Source organism: Corapipo altera, unplaced genomic scaffold (genome assembly GCF_003945725.1).
Source record: "Corapipo altera isolate COAL_440 unplaced genomic scaffold, ASM394572v1 49, whole genome shotgun sequence".
Taxonomy (NCBI): domain Eukaryota; kingdom Metazoa; phylum Chordata; class Aves; order Passeriformes; family Pipridae; genus Corapipo; species Corapipo altera.
Genome location: NW_020884879.1, coordinates 11,229,594 through 11,250,209, shown reverse-complemented (window position 1 = coordinate 11,250,209; position 20,616 = coordinate 11,229,594). Strand labels below are relative to the sequence as shown.

The window sequence follows — 20,616 nt, the reverse complement described above, 5'->3', positions numbered from 1 at the left end:
CAGTCACCCCAGAAAGAGCAGGTCTGTGGCTCAGATCCACAACCCTAAGCCTTCCCCCATCACTGCTTTTCCTACAAACTGGAAAAGCTGCAATTAGCTACACATGCTAATAATGGACTGGCAGATGAGACTCCTTTTATTGCAGACTGCCAATCTCTGAACTGTTTCCCTTCTTGATGTGACCTCTTATAAACATCTTTTGAAGTATTCTCCATTAAATGGACAAGCAAGTAAATAATTAAGATACCACCCTTCCCAGACCAAATCTGGATCCAGACCAGTTCTGAATGAACAGTCGAACTGATTCCCCAAATCCATCTTAGAACAAATAATACCTATACTAAACTGAAGTTTGATGCTTTGGGCTACTGCCCACTATGAGGAAGACCAAAGTTCAGTAATCCTAAATTTCATAGCTGAAACCTGGAACATAACAGGAGAGAAAACAAAAATAAAAAAGAAAAATCACTACAACTGGTATTTAACTTCAGATCACTGAACTTTAAAGTTTCAGCTGAATATGCCTATGACCTGCTGTGGTGGCTTGACCCCAACAAGCAGCTGAGCCACTACAGAGTTTCCCCCCTCACCCTGCCCACAGCAGGATGGGCAAGAGAATCAGAAGGGCAAAAGCTAAGAAAACTTGTGGATTGCAAAAGATGGTTTACAAAGTGAAGGGAAAAAAAAAATTAAAAATTGATGCACTCCCCAGATCCCCCCAGCAGACTCATGCCCAGTCTCCAAGCAACAACTGCTTTGGAAAGATTCTCCCCAAAATTATCGCTGAGCATAATGTCAAAGGGTGTGAGATTTTCCCTTGCTCAGTTTGGGCCAGCTGTGTTCCCTCTCAGCCTCCTGCCTCCCTGAGCCTGCTTACTGGGGGCAGGGGACAGAGTGAGAAGCAGGAAAGGCCTTGACACAGTTCAAGTACAGCTCAGCAACAGCAAACACACTGGTGCGTTATCATCCCTGCCCTGGTCACAAGCCTCAAACACAGCACCACACCAGCTGCTACAACAACAGTTAACTCCCTCACAGCCAGACCCAGCAAGCTGCAAACAGTTTTCAAATTAAATTCCAACTCTACAATTAGCATGTCTTGTAGCTGGCTTGTGTTGTAAGGGGCCTTAAAGATCATCTCATTCCAGCCCCTCTGCCAGGGGCAGGGACACCTTTCACCAGATCAGGTTGTTCAGAGCCCCATCCAGCCTGGCCTTGAACACTTTCAGGATGGGGCATCCTCAACTCCCCTGGGCAGCCTGTTCCAGTGCCTCACCACCCTCACAGTGAAGAATTTCTTCCATTAAGCACATCTTGTTTAAAGTATCCCAGAGCTATCCTTCTAAAACATTTCAATGCCACAGGCAGTGAGCTTATTTAGATATTTTACACTGTATTTCCTGTCTTCATTGTTGCCTGCAACTGACCTCAATAAAACAAGCCTGTCTTAACTCATCTTAAGTATGCACACACACAGGATCTAAAGTTTCAGTCATTTATTTGGTTATGTCTGAATCCTTAAAAGAACATGGTTAAGGCGAGAGATAAGCATATTAGTTACAATTTGTATAACAAGTGATAAAAAGATTTGAGTATCTGTACACTACTTTAATTACGCTTACTTACTGACTGATGCCTTGAGCTATATTCAGCTTAGCTGGCATTCTTGTGTAAACAGTATTCACTAGAACAAAAAAATTAACTAGTACTAGCCATACTTCTAATACTCTATTTCAAATCTACTCTTGCAAACAAAAAGCAGTAAAAATACTCATTTGTCTTCAACATACAAAGCGCAGCATTGTCCTGGGTAACAACACGTAACTTTGCAAGTGACACCTGGTTCCTTTAGTTGCAATGGCTTATAGTAATAGTAAGCTAAATAAGAGATCTATGAAAAGAAATCATAACACAACTGGAATTTCACATTGGTCAAGCATGTAAGGCTACGAGTTTTACAGTGTGTGAATAAATGAGATATGTTGAACGGTAACATTCCCAGCCATTATAGATGCAAATGCTTGATGCAGCATATCTTCTCTCAGCCCCCAGAAAGGCTCATGTGCAGAAGAAAGATCACTGAGTATAATAGCCCAAGTTTAGTGGAATCATCATTATATATATGTACACACACATCCATGGTGCAAGTTTAGACTTCAGGAACAGAGTGATCCATCAGGCTTTTCATGATGCTAGTTGCCATCCTAAATAAAAGGAAAAGGCATTCAGTTTTGTAAGACAACTGCAGAAGACCACTAATGCTTCTGCTCACTGTATCTTTATCATTGCTAGCCCTTTAATACAAATTAAAAGCTGGACTTTTACTCCACTATTTTTGAGAACAAATATGTTGCTACAGAAAGCTGCACCAAACTGCACACACAGAATAAAGAGAAGCCCACAACACTCAACATTTCTATTAGTAGCTGAGCTATACTGTCAATGTCTTTTGGGATATGGGCATGTATGCAGAGTACTGTCCCAAGCACAAGGGAAGGAGGGGAAGGGGAAAGGTGGCTGTTAGAATGAAAACTGCCTTGTAGAAAGAGCCAAGGGGGTTAAAAAACCAACCAACCAAGCAACCAGGAAAAAACACTCAATTATACCTGAAGCATTATTAATTTCGAGCAACTTCAAAAACATATTTTTGCAGAACAGATTTAGCTGTAGAAAGCTACTGTTGCCAAAGGATTAGAAAAAGCCCGACTACACATCCTGCCAAGAATCATGTTTACGTCACCAGAATTAGTTGCACTAGAAACAATATTTTAGTTACAAGGTAACAAATACTTGTGGTATCCACATACTTGAAAGTTCTCACAATTTCAAGCTTAGTCAAAATATGTTCAGAAAGGGTTTTTCCAGACAGGAAAAGGCAAAGGATCATCACTAACATATGAATAGGTTAAAAACAGAAACAAGACACACAGTTAGAGCAAAACATCAGATGAAATAAATTTTCAGACTCCCCCCTACTTGCTCCTCCAGTCTTCATGCAAAGTTTGTAATTAGATCTTAGTGAGTGCATTTTATAGTCACTGTCAACTTGATTATAATTAACACCACGGCTGCTTTTTATTACCTACCTCTTTATTATATACTCATAAATACTGGAAGGCATGACAGTAATGGTCACTACATTTCCAGCTGTTGCCAAGATGTCTGCAACCTGGGGGTCCTGTTATTAAACAAAAAGTTATATGAGCAACACAACTTGAGCTGAACAATAAAGCAGCAGTTCAAGAGCTTTTTCTAGACACATTTCATGCAACTTACGGGACCCACAACTACTTGCTTGGAATATTTAACCTTCAGGACAAATCACTGAACCTGCAGTGCCACTTCATAGATATTTGATGATAAGTATCTCACATGAACTGACTAGAGAAGGGACACAGACATCCTACACAGAATTCCTGCTAAAATTTGAGGCAGGCTGGCAGGAGGAAGCTTATTCTTAGTTTTGCCAGCAAAGTTAGACTACAGATAAAACTGTTAAGACTACAGGTAGAGGCAGAGAGAAAGAATGAGTTGCACTGCCTACCAATACAAAACTGCAAAGAAGCCTCAAAACATGTGTCTCTCTCCAATCAAGTTACCTCTCATGACTGACTGACTTTCTTATTTTTTATGAACATTAAACAATATATTACAAACCTTTTCCCTCTCCAAAACACAGATACTATATGCACCTAAAAAGCTCCCAGTTCTCCACATGCACCACATATTTTACCTTCAATCCAATTACATTCTGGCCATTAATTTCACAGATGTTGTGCTCTGTAAGAAGTCCATTTCTCGCAGCAGAACTGTCTTTCACTATTGAGGTTATTTTTCCATTCTTGAATATGAAGCCAATATGCCCTGAGCTGTCCTTATGCATAGTAATAATGCGTTCAAAAGGTCTAAAAAGACATTTAAAATACAAAACAATGCTTTCAGTCTACTAAACCACAGAAGGAACCACATGCTATTTTAGCATCTTTGACTTAAAAAGTAATTGTACTCTGACTCATACATCAACTATAATGAAAAGTAGTTGGGTTTAACTTTATTTTGTTAATATTGTTTTATCAATATATACTTGTTTATAAACCTTACATGTTTTCCCTGTTCTACAGACATTCTGCACCATCTGGATTAATAATACAAAGATCCCATACAACATCCACCCACCCACCACCACAAACACACACGAATGTCCATTAAAAATTCAGTTTTCTCTACAAATGTTATAAGATAGATAAAATAACACAGGCACTTTTAACAACTCTAGGCAGACCACAGGATTCTGGAGTATAAGGCTTCCCCAACAACACTTCTACTGCTTTACAGACAGTAAACCTTTAAACTGTGTCTTAAAAAAGCAGCAAATATAGTAAGGGGGTGGGGAGTTGGGCACAGAAGTGGTAGGCACAGCAGGGAATCTACCACCAGAGTATTTTGATTCAATACACGGTAGAAGTAGCTGCCCTCCACTGGGTCAAATTTGGTTCTTAGGCAAGAATAAACCTGGAAAAGGCTTTGAGACATATACCTCATATCAAGCATCATCTGTCTTCTTGCAGCCTACAGACCTTAAATTGAATCTGACCTGTTGTTACTACATACAACTATCTACAAGCCCATAATTTAATACAATTGAAAATCTGTATGGGTTCATCAAGCACACTGTTAGTAAAACTGGCATTAAGTCATATGTAAGCAGAGTTCACAAGAAAACTACCATGCTAAATAAAATGTAAATTTGTCCATTAATACAGCAAATATTTTGGTACTACTCTTGTTTCATTTAGTATAAGCAAAAGTCGAGTTGTGTTGTTAAAAAAGCACAGAAGTCTTCAATTCAGGCTTTAAGTTTAACCTGTGTTATCACTCACTAGTTTATCTTGGAAAAACATTATGCCTCATCATACTCAGGAAGTTTACAAGTTAAGAACCACTTTGATTGTTCCCCACAAAAGGGAATATTTCTGAGTATCTTTACTGCTAAGTACATAGACAAACGGATTTTTTTATGCCTGCAGTCCTGCTAAAGCAAGGGGAGACCCAAGCCCCACAGAATTACTCTGAGACAGATAATGACAATCCGTATCTGCAGCTGGCTTTACCTGTCCCGAATGATCATTGAAATCCTTTCTGCAGAAGCCTGTTTCAGAACTTTATGTGCTTTATCAGAACTCCATCCTGCACAGTTTTCACCATTGATCTGCAGAACTTGGTCCCCAAACCGCAGACCAGCAAGGGATGCTGGAGAGTTTGCCTGAACTAACTGGACAAATATACCCTGCAAAAGAGAAAAAAAAGAGGAGAGGAGATGAAGTTCTTCCTTAAAGATGAAGACCAGTGACAGAGTACACAGCCCTTTAAAGTTTTGCATTCTCTATGCAATACCAGCCAAAAAGACAGAAGGACTTGCTAATTATTATTAAGGAGCATTTTTGAAATATCAGTCTGTTTAGAGATGTGTTTAAAAGTCTGACAGATAATTAATGCTAGAATAAAGTTTGAAAATGAGTAAATCTGTTCTGTCTAGATCTCTAAACCAAAAAAAAAAATGAGCATAATACTGAATTCTTACGTGAAGGGGTAAATACTTTCCTGTTTTAACAGGAAATCTGAACAACTGGACCACCAAAAACTGGTGGTAAATTTGCATAATCTGAGCTGCATTTAACTAATATTTCCCTTGTCAGACATTGGAGTCTATATATAGCTGGAGAAATAGATGAGCACTGCTAGAAACAACATGGCAAATTTCTCCTTCTTTCACAACCCCTTTAGCTTTCAACTTTTTAATCAACTATGACTTGCTACCACCTCGGGTAAAAAAACAAGACTATTTCTAGTCAAAGTACCTCTACGAACCAAGTAAAGCATATCAAAGCAAAGTATAAATAACATTTCTGGGGGGATGTGGTGTTAAAAAAAACCCCAACACCACCCCATGCTCCCCTGAGAAAACCCCATTTGCTGCATTAGCAGGACTACAAGAAGCACTTTAACCCTATATGCTACAGTCAGTTTAATTTTTTTAAAACATTCAGATTAAATGGCCTTGCCATGCTAAAAAGAAAAAACAAAACAAAACAAAAACCCCAAACAAAACACATCTAAGAAAACACAAACAGAACAAACAGAGTAGCATTTTCCATGTTGAGAATCAAAAGATCCTGAAACAGAAGCTTCAAACCATGTTTACGGACCTTCTATAGAAAAGGAAATACTTCTAAGCTGTGGGCAGTTCTCTGCATACTGCTGAACATTAAGTACTGCCCAGTATTTCCACAAAAATAGAGACAAGAAGTCCTGAACTTCTAAAAAGTATCACAGCAGCTATGCATGTTCTAAAGCAGAAAATAAATATTACAAGTAATTTTCAGGTGTTATAAAACACATGTCACTAAATTGCCACAGTAAATTCAGATCTGACTTCAGAGAGCTGGAAATCTAGTTACGGATCTAATGAAGGATTAAAATTCTGCTAATGGAAAGCGCTAAACAGAAGACAATTTTGTGACCATACATTAACTTCTCTACTAAATTAGTTCAGCAATAAGATCTCTAGAGGCAAAAGCCAGCTTCTACACTTACATTGTCAACAGACTTTAGGCGAAGCCCAATTTTGCCATCTTGATCTTTACATAGAATTGCTTCACGGATGCCTTGCTTAATTTCTGCTCTGCGAATTCCAATATCATTTCCAGTCACTGGAGCTACCATGTAATTAGTAGAAGGTCGTGTTACCAGTTGCTGATTAAAACAAAACAGCCAGACAACTTAGTTTCAACTTTCAAAAATAGCTATATGTCAGTTTATATGAAGTAATATTTACAAAAAACAGTACACAAATTAAATCGCAACACCAGCTCTCCCCCACCCCCTCCCAAAACTGGAAACATAAAGCTCAGTTTAAGACCAGATTAAAATAGGCACGGTTACTTACAACAATTCACCACTCAGTCAAGTATGGTACTTAAGACAAATAACAGTCTGCTCTCTAGAATGCTAGATACATATTTAATCTTTATACTTTTGCTTTCTAAAATGTGCTTGACTGGTACCTACACCCTGTGGCTGAGCAACTGCTGCCACTGGTAAGTTTCTCTGCACCTCTTCCTCACTGAGGCTCAGGCCCATATATTGAGAGAGTTCTGGATACAATCTGGGGTATAAGCCTACAGAAGAAAAACAAAACAATAATAAATCAATACATGTTGGTTTAACAGAAAGAGCAGTTACTGCTTTTATGTGTAAATTACTTCAACAAATCTTGTGCTATTGTAATTATTTAACTGGAAAATTATGACAGAAAACTCAATTCAATCAGGACTCGTTTAGAAGAGCAACCAAAAAAAGTAGCATTTCTGAGATAAAGAGTTTACAGTGAACTTTCAGTTTCAGTTACTCCGTTCATTCTTTACAGCACAAACAACATAAGACATGAGGTGACAGGCTCCAAAACCAACACTGTGCTCAGTCCATGACGACATGCCTACCCTTCAGAGCTTTTGGGCAATTAGTGGGAAACTACTCTCCCTCCTACCCCCAAACCAGGTGCGCTGAAGAACACACACAGACTTTCCACCAAGTTCAAAACAGCACTTGCAAGAGGCAACCACGCCAAGGATACTCCAGATCCCAGGCATGGGAGGGTTTCTACAGAAGTCTCCTGGTTGTAAGGTCAGCTCTACAGTCTGCTTTGAGTCTTCATAAGAAAGCAGCTGCCATTTTCTCACAGCTTCAAAATGAAGCGGCTTTAGACATGCCTCTCAACAAGAAAAACCACACACAGCCCTTAAAATATCCTGCCATACTCAAGAGGAGTGAGATGCAGGGAGTGGAAGGAAAGCAAGTTGAACTGACAGACTTGTCAGACCTTGAGCTGAACAAGTCCAGAAATAAGATTGATATTGCTCTTGACATTCCACAGATCATTAACTGGTGCCATTTAACAAGTGGCAGTTATGAGAACACTTGAGTCCACACAACGTTCTTACTGAATCAGTGGGGACAGAAAAGGCTGCTTGGACAGAGAGGTGGTGCAAAGGATGACTTCAGAAGCAAACAGCCTCCTCAGTACACAAAGCTTAGGTTTCTAGGGTTCATTTATGGGTACATGTATAAAAACAGCCATTATAAACTATTTGACCAGCAATGGTCAAATTTTCTGGGAAGGAACAAGGGTTACTGTAAGGTGAACGCCAGTTCAAACAACAGGCTTTTTTTCTCTTCAATACACTGCTTCACATGAGAGCTCTCTGACAATATCTCTGGACTAATCTGTTAAATTGTAGTTTCAGCAATATTGATTAATAAGCTTTTCATTAATGAATCTTCTACTTTTGCTTACTTTTTCAAGTACATACACAACACTGCACAACATTTCTGCAGCTACCCAATTTTTCTGTTTTGTTCTCCATTAAAGACCACAACATATGATGCATCTTTACTGGCTATACTACATTCTCATTTAAAACAGAGAGAGCTCCAAATAGCAGAACATATCCAAAAGCTCTTGGTGTTGTAAAGTCTCCTGTCTCTGCCAGGACAGAGGAATTTCCAGGGGGGTTTGGCACATCCTATAGATGATGTACGCCTCCCTTCATTTGGGATATATTGAATGATTAATGACTCTACAGCCACAAAGAGTTTCTGAGCAATTCTCACACAGGCTGATGTCAAAATTATGTCTTTGCGTCTGCTGGCCAAATAACTACATGAGAATTGAAACTCTAGACAGCAGAAAGGACGCTGCCAAGAAGGGACTGCTGAAGTAAAATCAAATCTGGTCTGGTCTGGTGAGGTTAGGCCAGTATCTATTCCAGAAAGGATCTACCAGAGGCAACTATCTGGTGAGCTATCCAAACTCCTGTCCTTAGACACACAAGCACCCAGAGAACTGGAGACAAAGTTATATCCACCAAGCTTTAATATCTGGTCCACTAGCATTTTTGACAGCCATTCCAGCACTGCTGCTGGTCAGAGGCTTTAGGCCTTTCAGATCAAGGGTAACTTACTAATGCAGAGTTCTGACCTCAAACATACCTGTGCACCTTCATGGATGTACATGTGCATGGGAGAAAAAAAGAATAAATGGGTACAAGTCATTCAGCTTTAGATCTGATGGATTCCCCACCAGACAGTTGATTTAAAAATCTGCTGGAAGCTTTATACTGATTGCAGGACAAGACTTAGCACCACCTTCCTGGGCACTTCTCTTTTGACAGAGATTTGTGTTTGTCTGTCCCTAAGCAAGCTCATATGGAGAAGAATGACACTCAGACACATACTGATCTCTAAAGCTTACAAAATATATAGGTGGATAAATAAGGACAACAAGGTGTCTGAGGTAAGAGTTAAACAGAGCTCAACAGTACCAACAACAAATCTTATTATGGTAGGCTCACTTGGAAAAGGTTTCAAAAAGAGATGTGTGAGTGCTTGCCACAACTTCCTTTTATAAGCAAACCCTGTTTTTTTGACTCTATAGCACCTTACCAAGGTGGGTGTTGGCATTTCCAAAAAGGCATGGTCTTGCCCTTTGTAAACAGGGTTACATATTTATAGGTATTTTTGACTGTACTGTTAACTTCAGTACTTCATAACTGCTTTCCACAACATTAGGATACTATACAGTACATGACCTTACCTCCATCATGAGGAATTGGAGCAGAAGCTTCAGACAAGATTGCTGGATTAGCTGGATTTGAAGAAAAGGCAGTCTGAGCCTAAAAGCAAAGAAAGTCACATATGCTATCTTGTACAAGAAAAGCAAAATCTTTATTATGCAGACAGAAGACTCAAAATTTTCTTTTGTACATGCTAGTTACTATTTATCTTGAAGTGCTGAAGTCAATCTTTTTATTTGAAATAAATAGCTTCAATACAACATGCTATAGTAGTATCATAACTTCTTCAGTAGATGAAGTCATATCTTTCTCAGAAACAAAGCTACAATTATAATGCAGAGAGGCTTTACCATCAGCCTGTCCTGTTTTTGTCATCAAGCAAGTTAAAGAGCCTTAAAGGACTCATTAAACTTGGCTGACAAAGCTTTATAACTAAGTTTGAGGGTATGACCTTTGGCAGAGTATTTTGCAATTACTTTCTCATCTGGATAGCAGCAGTTTTACCTCTTCACCATTTACGGATGTTATTAGTGAGATCTACTGAAGTCCCTTTCAAGTGTCAAGTTCCACACAATCCAATGTTACTGGTTTAATACCTTCTGAAAGAAGTAGATCTTCTAAGATGATTTTTCTACAGCACTTGCCACTACAGTGAACACATAAAGCTTAATTTCTGCACTGCTGACTGACTCACAAATACGATACCTTACTTAAGTAAGCCAGTTTCCTTCCTTCTCAGTACCTCAGCTACTATTTTTTGGCCCTGTGTAATCATGACTAGTGAAAAACACTGCCTTACAGAGGCCTGTTAAGCGTGATGGAAATAGCTCTCCCAATAACTTTCCTGAGATTGAATGTCAAAGGTGGGGGAGAAATTACTAAATGCACAGTGAAACATCATGCTGAACAGGACACATAAATCATCTAACACAACACGACAGCCAAATTACTTCATGATGTTAAGGAAATACATAAAAATAGAAGACTTCTTAGTCCTGTACACTCCAGGAAGTTGTCTTCAGAAAAAGGTCTCACAGCAAGAATGACTCATTATTTAGTAATATCACATGTACTTAAAAGAATAGGCTCCAACTCAAACGAGGGACAAAAAGAACAGGTTAGAATAATATTTAATGTAACAAGTCCATTTGTTTTAACCTGCAGTCATTTTAATCTCACTTCCTTGTTGTGGATACAGATATTGTCTTTCTGTACTCTGCCCGCTTTTCTTCTAATAATGCTCTGAGATGTTTTTAAAGAGAGAGCATTTTTATAATGCACTACTCGGGAGAGGCAAATAATTTAGCCTTTGATGCCAGCAGGTCAAGGGAGGTGATTCTGCCCCTCTACTCTGTCCTTGTGAGACCCCACTTGGAATGCTGCGTCCAGGTCTGGGGTCCCCAGCACAGGAAAGACACAGACCTGTTGGAGAGGTCCAGAGGAAACAATCACTGAAATGATGAGAGGGGTAGAACACCTCTCCTGTGAGAAAAGGCTGAGAGAGCTGGGGCTGTTCAGCATGGAGAAAAGAAGGCTCTGGGGAGACCTTATAGCAGAGTTTCAGTACTTAAAGGGGGCTTATAAGACAGATGGGGACAGACAGGCCCTACACAACAGGGCCTGTTGTGATAGGACAAGGGGTAACGGTTTTAAACTAAACGAGGGTAGATTCAGACTAGATATAAAAAATAAGTTTTTTTAAATGAGGGTGGTGAAGCACTGGAACAGACTGCCTAGAAAGGTCACAGATGCCCCAACCCTGGAGACATTCAAGGTCAGACTGGACTGGGCGCTGAACAACCTGATCAAGTTGAAGATGTCCCTGCTCGTTTCTATGAAACATATCAGTGAAAATGGAATGGCTTACTGATTACATTTATTACAATTTCCCACTGTAATATATAAACCCTAGCAGCTGGTCAATAAAAGGACAAAGAAGCACATTCTTGGCTCCAGGCTACTCATTTTTCAGTTCAGCATTACCTAACTGTAGATAAAGGACTTTGGTAAGATAAGAACAATGGAGTGGGTGGACACAACAAAGAGAAATCCCAACATAGCACCCACAACTTCAAAAGCCCCACCCCACACATACAAACACAGGTGAGACAAGGCACTGCACTTCGGGATAGCACAGCAGAGTTAACAAGCTGTTCTATGCAGTTTGCTTGACTGCTTCCCAATGAGAACAGCAAGGACAGAAGTAGTAATCACCTTAAAACACAGTATAACTCCTCGCCTTTGCTTAAACTGGGAGGGAATGCAAGTTAAGTTCAGGAAAAGGTAAAAAAGAAAGCAAGGAAACCCTTTGTGAAATATATTCATGTCAAATTTCTCATAGAGTTTTCAATACATTAAAATGCTTTCCACCATTTTGTTTCACAGGTATTTTTTTAGTCCTCATCCTGTCTAATAATAAAACTACCAATATTCTTATACATAAAGGGTTTTACACAAATGTGATAATCTTGGATATCCCGAGAGACCTAGTTACTACCATCAAATAGCCAGTGGACAAGTCTGTGATTCTAGACAGCATTAAGACAGCCAGTGCTTCTTTTTTTGGGTGCTCAAATGACCAAGAAAGCCTTCTGACACAGATTTGGACAGTGGGAGTGAGACACGGAAGGTTAATTAGTTCAGTCATCATATCAGAGCTGAAGTATGTGAAGGGACTGACTATGTTTGTCTACTTAAGACCAAGTATCTATGCTTCAAAAAACCCCAGTATATCAACATATTGAAGGTCATCCACAGCATTTATGCTTGTTCAGCAGAGTGCCCAACATGAACATAAATTAATACATAAAAATTTAAAAATAAATATATCCAGGCAGTAAATTAAGCATTAATGACATTATATCAAGCTACAAAGTAAAGAGTTTGTCTTTCCCCTTTAGAGTACAATGGTAAAACAAGTTCCCAACCACAATACATCTCCCCTTACCTAGATTAAATATCACCAGATATATTACTATCATCAGAACTCATCTTTTTTAAAGTCCACCATACCTGAATAACTTTGTCCACCTTCAGATCTTCTAGGGAAGGATAGAGAGACATTTTGATGAAATCTCACTAGGCAAAGGGAAGACTGAAAAAAAAACAAATGGGAAAGCAAACAAACAACATGGTTAGCTGTCAGATATTTACTGAGTTTACAACTTAAAAAAATTTAAAAAAGAAAAATAAACCAGACAAAGTGCCAAATAAGTGATCTGTGACTTGCAAGCCAGCACTAAAGATACCTGACACTACAGATAAATTCCACTACGAGTGCCCATTTAATCTGTTATCAATAGCAGGCTTTGGGTAATAGGTTTTATTTAATGTACTTATGACTGTGAAAGTTAAGTCTCAACAATGAGAAAGCTTATACAGAGAAAACCACTTCACAGGAAGCATTGCAAAGACAGACTTCAGGAGGCCAGGATGCAATAATAATGAGGGTTAAGAGGAAAAAGCCAATTGCACTCCTCCTAATTGGGGCAGTATTTTATATAAAACTGCAGAAGCTTTCCCTCTGTTATCCAAAATATCTAAACACTTCCATCAGTTCTGATATTCCAGTGATCTGGTTTAGGCTGGAATAGAGATAATGTTCTTCCCCGTAGCTGGTACAGTACTGTGTTTTGGATTTAGGATGAGAACAATGTTGATAACACACTGATTGTTTTAGTGTAAACACTATTTAGCCACAACTAAGTCCAGGACTTTTCAGCTTCTCATGCCCTGCCAGTGAGAAAGATGGAGAGGCACAGAGTTGGGAGGGGACAGAGCCAGGACAGCTGGTCCAAACTGGCCAAAGGGATATTCCATGCCATATGGCATCATGCTCATAGATAAAGTGGGGAAGAAACAGGGCCAAAGGCCACTGCTTGTGAACTGGCTGGGCATTGGTCAGCGAATGGTGAACAGGGGCAATGTGCATCACTCATTTTATATATTCCAACTCTGTTATTATTTTTTTTCCTTCCTTTTCTGTTCCATTAAACTATATTTACATCAACCCATGGGTTCACTCTTTTACTCTTCTAATTCTCTCCCCCCATCCTGCTGGGGTAGGGGGATCCAGCAAGCAGTTGTGTGGCCCTTAGCTGCTGTCTGGGGTTACACCATGAGATCCAGCAAGAAGCCACTAACTGGCTTCCTATGTCCATTTGCAACACAGTAATTACAGCAAGAGACCATAAACCAGGAAGACTGAGTCAGTGGTGAGTTTCAAAACACAGAGACTCAGGGCTGGCTCTCATGTGATGTTGGAAGAGCCCTGTGACAACTTATTAGGAATTACTACAACAAAACCAAGGGGAAGAGAAACTCAAGCAAAACAAAACAAAAAAATAAACCACTTCACATGATTTTCTAAGGCACCACGCTGACATCCAGCTCTGTTAGAGCTTGTCACCTGAGGCTTCAGGAAATCCCGTTTTTCCAGAGCTCTTTCACTCACACTCTCCCTGAGATCAGATGAACTTCTGAAAACCATAATAAAACACTCCACAACAGTATATGGGAACATTTTAATAAGGGGGGGTACAGAGGGATAGAAACAGAAAACAACAAAATGTGGTACAGTTTTGCAAGTTATAGAAGGCACTGAGAACACAGTTAACGAGGAAGCTTTATTAAAAGCTTTTGGTTTGGGGATTCATTTTCTCATCCAAAGAACAGAGGTCCTTATTCATGCAGCAATTTAGCAAAAATTCCAGACTAAAAGTGACCACTGCATAAATCCTTGAGCTACTGCTTCTTTAAGTGCAGATATTAAGCTGATTTCTAAATGAACACCACACGCAGAGATGCCTGATATGATATTGCAGTAACACAAAGGACATCTCTTCATATTACACTAAGCTCATCAACAGCTTTTATGCATGTTCAGCAGAGTGTCCAACAGCTCCAGTATCATCTCAAACTACAATTAAAACTTAAAAAAAGCATGCCCTAAATGTGACAGAAATCTAAACTGTGAACATGTGGACCATTATATTGTAATAATTAATTGCCAATGACATTTTTGACTAACTGATGCAACTAAACCAAACATAGTTAAAGCCTGGAAACTTTATAAACTAAACATACACATTTAAAACCCGTTTTAAAGTTCTGTTTTAATCCAGCATTGACCTCAAACAACCAAGTGCTTTTGCTCATCCCAGATGGGTAGCAGCAAACGTAAGCTCAAGCCCAGCAAACCCCGTGGTCAGGTAAGCTGTGCCTGAATGCTGCATTCCGCTCCAAACACCACTCGGAATCGACATCTTCTGTGCTACAGCAGCTCTCATAGATTCAGGTGGTGGCCCAAGCACTGGCACACGTTCAAAGTCAGCACACCCCCGGCAGCAGGCAGGAAAGAGGGCAGGCCAAGGACGGTGTGTTCCCAAAGAAGTCACCCCGTGGCAGGGCAATAAGGGACACAAGAGCAGCACTTTGCAGGTGGTGATCTCCAGCATCCACACAGCAGCAAAGAACAGCACAAGGAGTGCTGGGTCCCCTGTCCCAGCGACCAACTTCCATGGTACACCCTGGCCAGCTTTAGTTCTTCTCCATAGACCAGTCTCACTCTGCACAAAATTACTGGTTACATTTGTCGCAGACATGCAACTTCAACCTTCCTCTAGTTTATAAGGAGGACTAAGGTTCTTTCTGTAGAAAAGCATTAGCAAAGCTAAACATATATTAATTCTCAGATCACATATGATGACACTCCAGCAGCTTATCCCACCACTTGACAATCCCCTCCCCAGTCAAGGGCTCACAAACCCAAGCGTTTGTCACCAAGGATCTGCTGGGCTGGTTCCTTCATCATAATCTCACCTGTTCCTGGTTTTGGTTTTCCAATTAAATAGAGAGAATAACTGCCACCATTGTAATTGCATTCAGTGAGCTCATAACTTTGCATATTGTATTTTCAATTTCTGCAGCAGCAGTTGTAACACAAATACCTCTCGTGAGGTAATGCAAGAGCAAAAAAAAAATAGTGCACTTGGTTTCAAATAAGATTTTTAAATAACAATTGCCAGTGGTAGGGTCCACCAGTAACTGCAGTAAGAACTTGCCCATGGCTTCTGTGGAGTTATTCACAGTTATAAACATGAGTTTCAGCAGGCGCTGTAACAGCTTTAGGCACTGACCACAAAAGGTGAGTCAGTACAACCTCCTTTTCTTTCAAAAATCTACAACATCAGAATCATCTTCCTCGATCATTTCCATACTTCCACGTATTGTGAGGAGCACAAGTGTTTAGGAAAGCAAAAGTGAAAGGCAAAGGAAGAGCATGGGGGCAAGAGGGGCTGCCATAACCCAGCTAGTGACCTGCAAAACCTGTAATTAAAGACCTCTCCCCACCTCTCAGAACCCTTGGCTGGAAAGACTGACTGCCAGTGCCAGCACCTCCCACTAAGAAGATCCTGTTTGCCAAAGGGAAGTGCCGGGCCACTGGTCGGAGACCTGTGAAACGCGTCACTCGTGACACCCTGAGCCTGCCAGCAGGAAGTCTTGAGGGTGGGAGTGATCCCGAACTGCTCTCCGTGGCGTGGCTGGGAGAAGACGGACTCTCCGACACATTCTCCAGGTCGGAAAGCACGGAGCTGAACACAACACAGGATCCCGCTGAACTCCAGCCTGGCCAGCCTGTAGTGTCCGCTGTCTCTGAAAGCACCTCCAGCCAATACTGGGGGAGGGGAAAAATCAAACCAAAACAAAAAGCGCTACCCCGAGTGCTTTCCGCCTGTGGCCTGTGGAGAGATTACAGCAGGCCACAATGTCGGCACCTATACTGGAACACTGGTTCCCCTTTCCAGAGTTTAGAAGCTTACGAGCCCCAAAATTCGTCTTTAAAGCAGATGCAGGACAACATCTCCTGGAGGTCAGGCTGAGACATCAGGAACCAAGGAACTGTTTCGTAAGACACGTTCTCCACTAATAACTCGGTGTTTCCCTCCTGATACATATCTAATTAGCCTCGAAGCAATTGTCCTCATTATCCGCTCACCTCCGAAACCTGCTGCCTCCATTTCAGATCCGAAGCTGGGCCCGCCTGCCCGAAAAGGCACGGCGTATCCACCCCACCCCTGCAGCACCATCCAGCCCGTCTGAAGAGGAGTTACTACAAATGTCCGAGCCTCCTCCGAGCCTACTCTCTGCAACGACCCCGGAGCCCGAACGGGAGGTCAGAAGACGCCCCCAGACCGCGGAGGGACGCGGGGGCTTATTCACTCACCGTTTTCCCTGTCTGCGGGCGGAGGAGCCCCTCGGGCCGGCAGAAGCCTTCTTCCCCGCCCCCGGCCGGCTGCAGGGAGCGGCGGCCCCGCGGGGGCCAACACGGCCCTCGCCGGCAGAGCCGCCCCGGCACCGGCCGCCCCCTCCCAGCTCCGCCGTGCCCGGCCCGCAGCCCCCCGCCCACCCCTGAGGACCGGCCGCCGCACAAAGGGCCGCGGGGACGGGACACCCCCGCACCCCCCCCCCGCCGGTCTCCGCCCTCCTTTACCTGCGGGCCGGGGGGTCGGTGGCTGCCGCTGGTCGGGGCCCTGAGCGCGGAGAGGGGCGGCGGCACCGGCTCCGAAAATCCCGGCAGCGCAGCGCTGAGCGGGGCGGGGGCGGTGGCCACGTTGGCCCGGCCCCGCGCATGCTCCGGGCCCGCGGCCGGGACTGTGTGCTGTGCTGGGCTCCGGGGCCGAGGGGCGAGAGAGGGGTGGTGACGGCCTCGCTCTCCTCTGGCCGCTTGTTTCATTTAGAATCACAGAATCATCAAAGTTGGAGGAGACCTTTAGGATCATCAAGTCCAACCGCCCACCCAGCACTACCTCTGTAACCCCTAAACCACATCACGCAGCGCTAGATCCAGGCGCCTCTTGAATGCCTCCAGGGATGGTGACTCCACCACCTCCCTGGGCAACCTATTCCAATGCCTGAACACCGTAACAGTTAAAAATTTTTTTCTAATACTTAATCTGAATTTGTCTCAGACCATCTCTCCTACTTCTTTCACTGCAGGCACGGCAGAAGAGACCGACCCCCACCTCCCTACACCTCCTTTCAGGTAGCTGTAGAGAGCAATGAGGTACCCCCTGAGCCTCTCTGTCTGAGACTTACCCGTGGCTTGCTTTCTTTTTGTACTGCCTTTGCCTCAATTATTTGCTGTTATTGGTTCACAGCTGTTGTCTTCGTGGAGGAAAAAGTATAATTTTCTGCTCATTTTCCAACTTTTTTGCTTGGTTTGGAGTTTTGCTTTGGGTTTTTGTTTTGTTGTTTTGTGTTTTTTTTGAGGGGTGGTGGTGGTGGTGGTGATGTTTCTCCTGTAGTAAGGCATGCTCCAGTAACCACCTTGAATCAGCTTTGTCTGCTGTCCAGGCATGGATGTGCTGTCCAGGCAAGCTGTGACATGCCAGAGCCGGGAGGGGCAGTGTCCTGTGGTCCAGCACCTGTCTGGGCCTTCCTTCATGGGTATCTGTCAGAAGCCGTGCTCTCCTCCTGGAGAAACCATGATGTAAAGTGTACCAGCAACAGGGAAATCCCAAAACAAGCTTGGAAAAAGGCTTTCATAAGTCAATTACCATAATTATTCCCCGTTTGCCTTATTTAGAGCATGAACTTCTCTAGCATCAATTTTCAGTCTTTAAAATCCTTCTTCATTACGATTCTTTACCTGTTGTCAAATCTTGTTCATCATATAGATAATTAAATGTACTGAGTGCCCTAGAGCTTCTCTTCACTTAAGAAACCAGAGTGTTTAGTAGACGAGTTTAGCAGTCCTCCAGCACTAGAAAGGAGGTCTGCTCCCACTTCAGTCTCTTTCTCCTGTCCTCAGCCAGTCCCAGCAGCTGTTAAGTACTCCCTCAGAAGAGCTCAATTCATTGCCCCAGCAGAAATGAAATCCACCAAAAAACATTAGTGTTTTTCTGCTAATTAGTGGGCCAAACTAGCAACAGAAGGATCTCTCAAGCACCAGCATGAGCCAGCTCAAGGGAGTGTGTAGCTGGAAAAAGGAGAAAGGAGGAGGAGGAGGGAGGAGAAATGGAAATGAGAGGAAAGGTTGATTCCCTTCATTCTAGCACTAGCAGGCTGTTTCATCGTTAGAACTGCCTGCACAATCATAAACAGAGATTTTGTTGCAATGTATATTTTCCAGTTCTTGGACCTCTCCAGTCGCCAGCATCTTTGGTGAGCACCACGGGAGTGCACAGGATTGGGGTAGCAGCCACAGCAGTGCTGAATACGGAGGATCAGCAACTCTCTGGCTGCTAAGAAGGCTCCTGTGTCTATACCCAACGATCAGCCAGGCTTGAAACCTTCTTGTATGCCAGTGCCTGAACTCACAGCTACTGAGTCATGAAACTACAGATCATTAAATATATATGAAGTGAAATTTTGGGCTTAGGGTATAAGTTCACAAAAATCCTGTGTTACGTGTCTTCTGGGCCAGGAGGGAGGGAGGGAATCTAGCTCTAGTTTAATAATGATAGATGATTACTGCTTTTGAAGTGCTAAATTTTCTACATAGCCAAAAGACTTTTTGAACATAAGTGCGGTTAAAGGTTTAAAACTGTATGCTCACACCAAGAGTCTAACCCTTCATCCTGCAATGAGCTCGGTGCACTGAAGCCCTGTACTCACCTTGGAGAATCGAGAGTACTGTAGGGTCCATGAGGCATGGAAATTGAAGATGTGTGATCAATAGTTTTCCAGGTAGTGCAGTTCTGCTGGGTGCCAGCACAGATAACTGAAGGGCGATGTTTTGATTTGATGTTGCATGCTCCTCTCATTGCAAAGACCTTTCTTCTCTCCAGAAAACTAGGTCATTATTTGCTGTTTTCTGCATTACTTTATCTCTTGTCTTGGTCTTTCAAGACAACTCACTGTTATCCAGGTAGCAGCCTTTGTCAGTGGATGTCAGACCTGCACTGTCAAGGCACCCTCCCTGATTTTATCCTCAAGACTGTGATGGATGTTCATTTTCTTTATGATGATGTCCTAGCCTAAACACTTGGTTCCATATAGTCTATTACTTTTTGGGCATACTGTGTGGGCACTATTATAGATATGTAATCTAAGAACAAGCAAAGTCCAGGTTAAGGGCATCTATTGTTTGAAAGAAGTGGAACAAATGGCCAAGTTATCAGATTTTGCTTGTTGAAATTAGAATATCCGTGGGCAATAATATGATAATTTTCCATTGTCAGTGTACTGTTTGTGGGTTTTTTACTGGTCTAGTGCCAGCTTTCAAAGAATAATAGAAACCACCTACTGATCAGTATCAGTCTCAGCTGTTGCAAAATTCTTAATAAATGGTTGTTACCCAAAAATTCGCATTTCTCTTTTGAAGCTGGAAACATGCTGTGCTTTTGTTTATTAGGAAGCTCTCCACCCATTCAACAATGAGACATTATCAATGGTCACTCAAAACACGTACAAATTGTGCAAGATAGCACCCTGTCAGCAATGGAAACAGAATAATTTTATTAAAGTAGTTCCATAGATGGGGTAGTTATGAAGGAGTTAATGGGTCCTGCCCTAAGCCAGGTGCAAGGAGCGTCCTGATGTGTTGTTTGTATTTCTAGAATAAACCCACCCCAAACCTGCTTAAGTAACTGTGGTGCTGCATTGCACTGAGCTGTGCTGATATGCCTCTAGACTTTGTGAAAAAGAATTATTAGAGTTTACATATAGAAGCAAGAATTTCAGCATAAAACCCTATTATGCAGAAGAAATTAAATTCCAGAAGCTTTGCCCCAGTAAAGTACTCAATATTAGAAACTACTGGGTCACTTTGGTTCTGATTCTCTATTCTTATTTTTTTTTCGATCTTGCCTTTTAAATGCATTATAACATATTACTGTCATTGTACCCTCCTCAGCCCACAGGGTGGATAGTGCTTACTGAGTGTATGATTTTCCAGTGTTCAGTTGGCAGTTTCATGCCTAATTTCCTGTCTACTATTCAAACTCCACTCTAAAGATGGAAATACTAATGTTTTCACCAT

The 20,616-nt window shown here is 41.9% G+C and overlaps 1 protein-coding gene across 2 annotated transcripts; it reads right to left on the bottom strand.

Moving 5' to 3' along the window:
* Nucleotides 1-1,481: 1,481 nt before the first annotated feature.
* On the bottom strand, nucleotides 1,482-17,254 carry SDCBP (syndecan binding protein). Of its 2 annotated transcripts, none has more exons than XM_027638487.1 (9): nucleotides 17,125-17,254; nucleotides 12,645-12,726; nucleotides 9,653-9,731; nucleotides 7,069-7,178; nucleotides 6,595-6,753; nucleotides 5,112-5,287; nucleotides 3,734-3,905; nucleotides 3,087-3,178; nucleotides 1,482-2,204 (listed from the first exon to the last, which is right to left on the bottom strand). In XM_027638487.1, exons 2-9 carry the CDS (start codon nucleotides 12,693-12,695, stop codon nucleotides 2,150-2,152), a joined length of 894 nt encoding a protein of 297 aa, XP_027494288.1. In that variant the 5' UTR covers nucleotides 12,696-12,726; nucleotides 17,125-17,254; the 3' UTR covers nucleotides 1,482-2,149. The 2 variants fall into 2 exon arrangements, with proteins under 2 accessions (XP_027494288.1, XP_027494289.1); XM_027638488.1 differs by lacking the exon at nucleotides 17,125-17,254 and adding an exon at nucleotides 16,630-16,650.
* Between the last annotated feature and the right edge of the window lie 3,362 nt (nucleotides 17,255-20,616).

Bases quoted from the DNA above. Each gene is read 5' to 3' on its own strand.
- SDCBP (XM_027638487.1), bottom strand. From the start codon at position 12,695: ATGTCTCTCTATCCTTCCCTAGAAGATCTGAAGGTGGACAAAGTTATT. The intron at 6,754-7,068 runs GTAGGTACCAGT...TGTTTTAATCAG, and splicing joins CAGTTGCTCAGCCACAGGGT to CAACTGGTAACACGACCTTC. The intron at 3,179-3,733 runs GTAAAATATGTG...GTTTAATAACAG, and splicing joins AGAATGTAATTGGATTGAAG to GACCCCCAGGTTGCAGACAT.